This window comes from Calidris pugnax, unplaced genomic scaffold (genome assembly GCF_001431845.1).
Source record: "Calidris pugnax isolate Ruff unplaced genomic scaffold, ASM143184v1 scaffold292, whole genome shotgun sequence".
In the NCBI taxonomy this organism is placed as follows: domain Eukaryota; kingdom Metazoa; phylum Chordata; class Aves; order Charadriiformes; family Scolopacidae; genus Calidris; species Calidris pugnax.
In genome coordinates this window covers 453,467-463,435 of record NW_015091082.1, presented here as the reverse complement: position 1 = coordinate 463,435, position 9,969 = coordinate 453,467, and the positions used below count along the sequence as shown (strand labels likewise).

Sequence of the window (9,969 nt, the reverse complement as noted above, 5' to 3'; positions counted from 1 at the left end):
TGGTGGGAGGTGTCCCTGCCCAGGGCAGGGGGGTTGGAACTTGATGGTCTTTAAGGTCCCTTCCAACTCTAACCATTGTATGATTCTATGTGCCCTGCTCTTAAGAAATTCTTTGCTGTGAGGGTGGTGAGAGCCTGGAACAGGGAAGTTGTGGCTGCCCCATCCCTGGAGGGGTTCAAGGGCAGGTTGGAGGGGGCTTGGAGCAACCTGGTGTGGTGGGAGGTGTCCCTGCCCAGGGCAGGGGGGTTGGAACTCGATGACCTTTAAGGTCCCTTCCAACTCTAAGCGTTGTATGATTCTGTGTGCCCTGCTCTGAGCCGACACACACAATTGCAGCAGCGATCACTTTGGTTATTCTGTGTCCCTTTGCAATAATATTTTCTCAGCGATGCCAGCCACGTGTAGCTTGACCCATTTTGGGACCAGATTCAGCCTGTTTAGAAGCTGGCCTGGTTTTAGTAGAATTGCTGGAGTTATTAATGTATTCCAGAAGTGAACTTGACTCTGGATTATTTTAGTTTTCCCTTTAATGGGAACGTTAAGACAAGAAGACAAGGATGTGTTGCTTTCTTGATCCTCTTCTGGCCCTAAGGTTGTTAAACCACAGTGTGTTTGAAGATGGTGTTGGCTCTTAGTGGTTTACTCCAGCCATCTCCGTGTTGGGGATACTGTGGGGATGGATTGCACTGCAGAGCTCCCCATATGTACCTTGTGGAAATATGAATATTTATGTTAAAATGCATGGAGAATAGTTGGCCTGCTGAGAACCTCGTATCCTTGCTTGACTTCCTTGGTGATTTCTTGTTCTTAGGCTCTCGAATTGCCAGCTGGCTGCCCAGTTTTTCAGTAGAAGTGATGCATACTACAAACATCCTCGGTATCACGCAAGCCAGCAACTCCCAGCTTAATGCCATGGTAAGACTGCTCTAATAGCTTGCACCTTCCTATTATTTGTATTGGGGGCGGGGAGAGGGACATGGAGATGGAGAATATAAAGGGGAAGTCAAAACAGTGTTTAGATGCTACATGAAAGCTGTTTTTGGAGTGAGAGAGGGTTTATTTTAGGGAAGTTGGGGCTGTATGTTGGTTCAAATGCGCAAATGTAAAAGAACAAGTCTGGCAGTAAGTGAATGAGGGAGAAAAACTCCCTGCACTTTCTGTGTAGATAGGCAGACTTTTTCCTCAGCTTGCTTAGTGCAACTTCTTTAGCTTTTTTTTGGTACTTATCTGCAGTAGCAAAGGGTGTGAGTCTGTAACCAACAAATTCAGCTGTTGGTCAAGTGGTAACTGATCAAATCCATTCTATAGCTTTTGATTTTTTTTTTTATTTTAATATTTATTTTTAATAGCACTAAGCTCCAAGATAGCTGTTTCTCTTTGAGTGTCTTGTCAGTGTGAGATGGGGCTCTCTCACAGTCAGTGCTTGCTGATTGATGATGATGATGAGAGTGTTGAGGATGAAATCCCAGGTTGGTTGACTTCATACATAAACACTCCAAAGGAGTGCAAAAGAGAAGGATGTGGCCTCATGAAATGCACTTGGTTCATTTAGTTTGAGAAGTGCTGTTTCCTTTGAGTTCTTGAAGTACCGTGTGCTGTAGCATGTTAATAAATGTTCAGTGAGGTGTCTCTTGAAAGTGATGGGTTTTTCTGAATGTGAGATCTCTCCCATCACCTTTGCTGCTGTTAAAGTCTCATCAGGAGAAGGTTGCAATTTTGGGGGGTTTGAGGCAGGGCAAGCAGGGAGCAGCAAGGTGTTGCAGATGATTTATTAGTTAAATAGGCAGGAACTCTGTCTAAGATCAGTTTAGTTTTTCTTTTACTGGACACGGTGACACAACTGGACTTTTGTTAAGGATGAATAGTGATTTTTTTTAGCGTTGTGTATTGTTAAAAGTACAGTAGCAACTTACATTAAAATGCCTACTTTAATGGGAAGGCCCAGGTGAGCAAACTATTAGTGAGTTACACAGTTTTAATAGAAAATAAGTGAAATTCTCGTTGTGTTACTGAATACAAACCTAGGGAAATATTTTACAGGAAAGGTCAGAGGCTGAAATGCTAACTCAGTTGTTTTGGTCCCAGGTTAGTACAATGCAGAGTTAGGTTTGCTGTAGTTGCTTGTGTTTGAACTCACCGTCAATTGGTGCGTGGTTTTCGCTTTGCTCTCAAAACTCTTTCCATCCTTCTATTCTTATTGCTGTTGTTGTTGTTCTCATTTCCCCCTGCAACTTTCAGCACTAGTTAAAATACAGATTTTAATATTTAATGAAGTCTAGCTGTTGGCCTCTAAAAGCATGTTATTTGTCTGCCCTCTTACTTTTATCTATTTAATTTTGATATTATTTAAGTAAGTTGAAATTCAATAATAACAGTTCCCTGACAACTCAGTTTAATTTACTTGAGCTTTCAGACCCTATTAAACTGGTTTGTGGGCAGGGTGGCTGGAGAGAGTAGGTTATTAAAACTTATTCCACTTGTCCTTACCAGTACATTTTTGGAACCCATCTGGGACAAGGAAAAATGATTTTTTTTTTTTTTTTTTTTTTTTTTTTTTTTGGAGTGTTGATCTAGCTGTCAGTGACTTGTGTGAATTTTGTACAGATCTTTATTAAAAAGGCTGTCATAAAAAGAGGGTTGGGAAGCTTTTGAAGCCTTTGTGCATCTACACTGTTCAGGACCATAAATTTTCAGGACCATGTGGTGTCTCTATAGGACTGGAAGTTTTGCTGTTGGCTTCAGTGGAGTCAAAATATTGCCCTGTAAGTTGTTGCCTAACATGAGTTTTCTTTCTCTTGTTTTGTCTGTCTTTGGGTTATCGTAAACACCATCTCTGAGCTGTTCATTTATTTAAATCTCTTTCTGTTGAGATACTTACCAGCTTGCTTTTATTTACTGCTGCTGCTGACTCTGTAAACCTTGTTTTCTCCAGGCCCATCAGATCCAGGAGATGTTCCCTCAGGTTCCTTATCATTTGGTGCTGCAGGATCTGCAGCTGACTCGTTCTGTAGAGATCACCACTGACAACATCCTCGAAGGGCGCATCCAGGTACCTTTCCCCACACAGGTAAGTTATAAGACCGTGTACCTAAAATAACTTACTTTCTTATGGGAGTCTATCACCCATGCCCTATGGCTTGCCCCTGATTTTTGTAATTTACTGCAGGCTGCATGAAGTGCTTACTTATACAGTCTCAAAGCATGCTACATAGTGCCAAATTCTAGTACAAAAAACTTGGGATTTGTTTTTTCCTTTGTTTAAATCTCTGTCGATGCAGTGTATTCAGTCATGTGCCAAAAATATATTGAAAATGTCCTAGCTAGAACTGGAGATAAATATTTGTTCAGTTAAAGCAGCTCTTCTCGGTCGTTCTTGCGCAGAGCCTTTAGAACATTTCCAGTTGATTTCTCTGCTGACAGATAATTGAATTGTGCCACTTAGGAGGGTTTTCTGCAAAGAAAGTAGTCGGCAAAATGATGCCTTGTTCTTAATTAGCAATAGCAGATTTCAGTAAAGCAGTCTGGGGACAATGTTTCTGTTAATAAGAATATTGAATTCTGGTTCTGTGCACATCAGATAGCACTGTTATCTGGAGTCTGCGTGTGGGGAAGCAGAGTGAAGTCTCTTTCAACAGAGTGCATTTTGTTTATTGCTAATTTATCCATTTCTAAACTGAACATAGCACATGACGTTGCAGGGGGCAGGCTTTGAATGTGTTCAAATAATAACTTGTTTTTGTTTTGCCATTTCATGGGCTGTGTTTGCGTTGCAGCGTGCAGACAGCATTAGACCTGCATTGAACAGTTCCGTGGAACGGCACAGCACTGATCAAGAGGATACTGAAACTGTCACCCAGGTAATTTGGCAGGAAAACAGGCAAAAAAAACCCCACAACTAGAAGCTGCTTGGACAGATAAGTGCATTTCACTCCATCTCGGGTCAGGTTGGTGGCAGCCCTTTCTTGTGTTTCGCACCAAAACTAACACTGTCGGGTAACTGAAGTGAGACTTCAGCCTGGTGCTCCTGTAGAGAATTATCTGTGTGCTTTTCTTTTTCCTCCTTGAAGGAAAGTGCTCTTGAGTGGCGCAAAGAACAGACAAAGATAATGCCTCTGTTGACGTCTGGTCAGGCCCGTGCCCATCTGTGGAGTAGGAAGAGCAGGATGCTTTGCTCTTCCCCTTCTTCCTGTTCCCGTTCTGTACATCTCCAGACACTTCCCTTAAAATGAGCAGTATTTCTCTTCTGGATATAAGAATTCTTTTGTGTTCTGGAGGAAGCACTTGGAGACACAAGGAGCTTTGGTGTGAATGGAGTGGAATACGAAGATGACCGAGAGATAACAGCCCTTTTACATATAAAGCACAATAATGGCTTTTGCTGTTCTTCACTACGGGCTTTATTAAGCAGCATGTGCTAGCTAAAATGTGGCAGGAAGAAAAAAAAATAGCCTGTGAATAAGGTCTCATTCCACTTTTGTTTTCCCTGACACTGTGGTAGCGAAATCGTGAGGATTTCTGTTTTATAAACCTCCCTTCCCCTTGGCTTAGAAAGACAAAGGATTTGTGAGGTGTGTGACCTTCTGCCTCTGCCACCTTTAATAACCTAAATAGCCAACCTGTTACTCACCTGGACATGGAACTGGGGCAGTTCCCTCGTTAGCAGATTGCAAGACAGGAAAAAACTTTGGTTTGGGTTGATCCTGCTGTTGAGGCTGAGGAAGGGGTGGTGGGGATTGGTACCAGTGTTTGATAAGCACCTGGGGTAGGAGATGCAGAACTGCAGGAATGAAAATCTCCATCTAGGTCTAGCAACTCTTTAGTGACTTTTTGGGTTAACTTGAAGGTTTTGGTGGCATTTTCCCTGTTCTTTGAGTAAAACCTCTCTTTCTACAGATGATATCTAACTAGTTTTCCTTAGCTTGATACCAGCTTCCAATCCCGCTTCGAATTGTGTTGCTGTTCACCTTTCCTCCTCCCTGCCTGGTGCTACCTGTGTCTCTGTCCTTACTTCTACAGAACTTGAAAAACCTGGGAGTGGTGTTTATATGTTATCACCACGTTCTCTCTAGTAGTGACATCTTCCTGCTTTGAATTACAGCTCAGCACTTCGCTCAAGCCATGTGTTTTAGTTGGAGCGAGTGGTTTGGATGGAGAATGTGGTTTTGTTTTGTAGAGCAGCACAGCCATAGCCTGGAGATATGTGAACAGTGGGGAATTTCCCACAGCTGAGCAGGGCTGCTGGTGGCCTCTGCACAGGTTTTCCTGGCTGGATATTTCCTGTGCCAAGTGGGATTCGTAGGCAAAGGCTGGAGTGAGAGGCTGAGACTGACGGGCACTGAGAACAGCTTGCTGCTGGGTAGCCTCATGGAAGCTTCAGTGCTGCTGTCCTCCTCCTGTCTCATAAATCCTTTGTGCATTTAGTGTTAATTTAGGGTGGCTTCAAACAAGCTGATCCCCCTTCTTACCCAGCCATGGACATCTACCTAGGAGTCAGGCTCGCTTGCTTCCTTGCTATTGATAGTATTTCTGATGTGGGGAGAAGCCTTGAGAGCCTGGGGATGTCCTTCCTCTAGGAAACACCCGTCACTTTTGTGTCTCTTTGGCTTTGATTTCAGTTTTTAACTAAGTACCTGGTGTACTGTAGATGTTCTCTTTCTTCTTGCCAGAGATGTATGTTGCTGTGGTCAGTCCAGCTCTTGGCTGCCTGGAAAGGTCTAGCAGCAAACAAGTACTTCAGCAGGTTGCGCTTGATTTTTAAGAAGCTTTTTTAGAGTGGGAAGGGACGTAAGAAACCATCGTCTCCTCTGGGTGAGACTTGTATTTTCAAATAGTGGACAGATGTAACTTCACACCTTATGATGCAGTTCCTGAGAGAGACTATGGCAGCTCTAACTGCCTTGTGTACTTCAGAGTCAGTTTTACGAGCTTGCCATCTCTTCTCTTTTTTTTTTTTTAAAGTCAACATACCCACTGAGAATCTTTATAGATCTCCAAGAAGAAGTGGCAGAGCCATTGTTCTGTGCCTCCCAGTTCAAGAGAGACGGGGAACTGCTGGAGAGAGTCCAGCGTAGGGCAACAAAGATGATTAAGGGATTGGAGCATCTCTCCCTGATGAGGAGAGGCTCAAGGAGCTGGGACTCTTTAGTCTGGACAAGCAAAGACTGAGGGGAGACCTTATTTATGTTTATAAGTATCTAAAGGGTGGGTTGAAGGATGTTGGAGCCGGACTCTTTTCAGTGGTTTCCAGCGATAGAACAAGGGGCAATGGGCACAAGCTGGAACATGGGAAGTTCCATTCAAATATAAGAAAAAACTTTTTTACGGTGAGGGTAACGGAGCCCTGGCAGAGGCTGCCCAGGGAGGGTGTGGAGTCCCCTTCTCTGGAGATCTTCAAGCCCCGCCTGGATGCTCCTGAGTGATGTGCTCTGGGCAACCCTGCTTTGGCAGGGGAGTTGGACTGGATGGTCTCTAGAGTTCCCTTCCAACTCTGACAATTCCATGATTCCATAATTCATTGGAGTTCTGCTTGTTGGAAATAACCTTTCTTAGGGGAGCTAACATGCTCAAATAAAAGCACTTCTTTTTGTGAGTAGCACAAGTTTTCCTCTGTGTCATATGATGTTATAACTTATTTCTGTCTAGAATTCAAACATCTTAAGATAGAGATAATGACTGATTATTTCCCTCCCCTCCCGCCCCCCAAATGTAACTTATGGTTTTGGGGTATCAGTGCTGAGATAACGTGAGGGTAGTTTAGAGACATCTTTGAGCATCATGCATGGAATAAATCATATTAAAGGGTTGTGATGTAACTCTCTGAGCATTGACAGCTTCTGGCAGCCCTGGCCCATACACTCGGCAGCATGCTGTGTGCATCCTGTTCTCTGGTTGTGCATTGAAATGCTGGTGCTTCCAGCTCTCTCCCCGTCCCTGTCTTATTTGCCTCCCCCTCTCCCTCCACCTCTTTTCTGACTCTGCTGTTACTCCCTGTAAGAACAGATCCCAGAGCAGCTATTGCTGCTTTCTGCAAGCTTGTATTTTTGTGCGCTAAAATGTATTTGAAGATTATCCTTTAATTTTTTTTTTTGTGTGTATTTGTTTATCTGTTTCTGTAATCCTGGGTGGAGATTAGATGGGACTGCTCAAACCTAACTCCTAAACTGCTGTTACAAAGCTGGAGCTCTCCTGGTGCAGCTCTTGTTCCCCTCCCCGCAGCTTGAGAGTCCAGTTTTATTGTCATTGCTTAAGAACTTGGTGGCTTTATTTAGAGAGGCTTCTGAGGCATCCCATGGCTTCCATGAAACTAACGCTTTTTCTCTCGGAGCCTGAGGGAGGAGTAGTTCCTGTAGCGTACAGGTTTCTGTGGCTGAGATCTGCTCTCCTACTGAGGCTTTTCCTAACCTTTACTGCAATTAGTTTTGATATTTTTGTCTCTCAGACCTCCTCAGTCACCGCTTTTGGGTTCAGATAGAAGAATAGGCTCTGGGTATTGATTTTTGCATCTTTGTAACGTTATGAAAATGAGAGCTTAGGTGAGGTGGCTTGCATGTTTGGATAGAAATGGACCAGGGGTAAAAAAAACCAACAAAAACCCCAGTGGTTTTGACTGAACATCAACCATAATGCATGTCCTCCTCGCTGCTTTGCCCAACAGAGCTTCTCTTTTCCCTGCCGTATTGATTTTTGCATCTTTGTAACGTTATGAAAATGAGAGCTTAGGTGAGGTGGCTTGCATGTTTGGATAGAAATGGACCAGGGGTAAAAAAAACCAACAAAAACCCCAGTGGTTTTGACTGAACATCAACCGTAATGCGTGTCCTCCTTGCTGCTTTGCCCAACAGAGCTTCTCTTTTCCCTGCCCACCAGTGTGGGGGAGCAGCATTTGGGATGTTCCATACTGTTCCTCTGGGTCTGCCCAGGGCATCTTGGCTGTGGGTAAAATCCATGAGATCATTCTGTAGAGTTCTCGTGTCCTCTGGGCTGTGACCTTGGTCTGAGGGGGTCCAGCGGTGTCCCATCATGTCACCCCCTTGCATTCATGTCTGTGGTACAGGGAGCCCCTCCCATCTCACTGCCTTTTATGGGTTTTGCTGAAATAGAATCACAGAATGGTTTGGGTTGGAAGGGACCTCAAAGCCCACCCAGTGCCACCCCCTGCCCTGGGCAGGGACACCTCCCACCACACCAGGTTGCTCCAAGCCCCCTCCAACCTGCCCTTGAACCCCTCCAGGGATGGGGCAGCCACAGCTTCTCTGGCCAACCTGGGCCAGGCTCTCACCACCCTCCCACCAAACAAGTTCTTCCCCACAGCTCAGCTCCATCTCCCCTCTTTCAGTGTCCAACCCTTCCTCCTCCTCCTAGGGCTCCCCTCCCTGATCTAGAGTCCTTCCCCAGCTTTCCTGGAGCCCCCCTTCTTTAGGGACTGGAAGGGGCTCCAAGGTCTCCCCGGAGCCTTCTCTTCTCCAGGCTGAACCCCCCCAACTCTCTCAGCCCCCCCTCCCAGCAGAGGGGCTCCAGCCCTCCCAGTATCTCCGGGGCCTCCTCTGGCCCCATCCAACAGCTCCGTGTCCTTCTGCTGTTGGTGGCCCCAGAGCTGGAGGCAGCACTGGGGGGGTCTCCCCAGAGCGGAGCAGAGGGGCAGAGACCCCCCATCCCTCTCCCTGCTGGCCACGGGGCTGGGGATGCAGCCCAGGCTGAAGATGTCTGTCTGAGGTTTCGGTGCTGGTAGGGTCTGGTGTGGGCCCTGGCATTCCTGCAGGGCTCACCTCCCTGATGGGAAGTGACACCTGTCCTGGTTTTCCCTCTCTGGAGGCATTGCCTCGGGGCGATGGTGTTACCGGGAGGTCTCTAGGGCTTTGGGGTGACTCAGCTTGTTCTGCACATCAGCTGCTGAGTCCTCCCTGGTGCAGGTTGTGGTGCTGCTGAGCCCGGGCTGTTGTCACTTGGTCATCCCTCTGTGGTGCCCATGCTGGCCACGGGGCTGGGGATGCAGCCCAGGGTGAAGATGTCTGTCTGAGGTTTCGGTGCTGGTAGGGTCTGGTGTGGGCCCTGGCATTCCTGCAGGGCTCACCTCCCTGATGGGAAGTGACATCTGTCCTGGTTTTCACTCTCTGGAGGCATTGCCTCGGGGCGATGGTGTTACGGGGAGGTCTCTAGGGCTTTGGGGTGACTCAGCTTGTTCTGCACATCAGCTGCTGAGTCCTCCCTGGTGCAGGCTGTGGTGCTGCTGAGCCCGGGCTGTTGGCACTTGGTGGTCCCTCTGTGGTGCCCGTGTCACTGGCCATTGAGGCTCCTGTGGCTGGTAATACCGAAGGCCCAAAACTGTGCAACAGGAGCTGCCTTGGCTGATACCTCTCTGATGCATCCTACTCATTTGAGAAATCCTCTGGGATACCAAAGGATGCCTGAAGCCTTTCATTGAGATGTTTCTTGACTCTGCCGTGCTTTAGTAACACCTTGCTTTTCCACGGCAGAGCTGATGTGATGGAGTGTGACAGGGTGTGATGGGGATACGCTGTGTCACCTGGGCCAGCTCACTGGTGTCAGCGTTCATCAGCTCAGCTCTCCCGTAGTTGTTTCTTGACTCTGCCGTGCTTTAGTAACACCTTGCTTTTCCACGGCAGAGCTGATGTGATGGAGTGTGACAGGGTGTGATGGGGATACGCTGTGTCACCTGGGCCAGCTCACTGGTGTCAGCGTTCATCAGCTCAGCTCTCCCGTAGTGTTGTTGGCCGGCTGTCAAGGGTGTGGAGGTACCATCTGCGGGGCTGCCAGCTTCTTGTGCTGACACACCACGCTCGGGACAGTTAGAATCATACAATGGTTAGAGTTGGAAGGGACCTTAAAGGTCATTGAGTTCCAACCCCCTGGCCATGGGCAGGGACACCTCCCACCACACCAGGTTGCTCCAAGCCCCCTCCAACCTGCCCTTGAACCCCTCCAGGGATGGGGCAGCCACAGCTTCTCTGG

General features: G+C 46.9%; 1 protein-coding gene across 5 annotated transcripts in view; it reads left to right on the top strand.

Moving 5' to 3' along the window:
• The window catches only part of AMFR (autocrine motility factor receptor, E3 ubiquitin protein ligase), a 37,222-nt gene that overhangs the window by 20,801 nt on the left and 6,452 nt on the right, over positions 1-9,969 (top strand). For all 5 annotated transcript variants that reach the window (XM_014957375.1, XM_014957379.1, XM_014957374.1 and 2 more), the window contains 3 exons: positions 812-915; positions 2,933-3,067; positions 3,774-3,857. In XM_014957375.1, the coding sequence (XP_014812861.1) occupies positions 812-915; positions 2,933-3,067; positions 3,774-3,857 (323 nt within the window). The remainder of the gene's footprint in view (positions 1-811; positions 916-2,932; positions 3,068-3,773; positions 3,858-9,969) is intronic.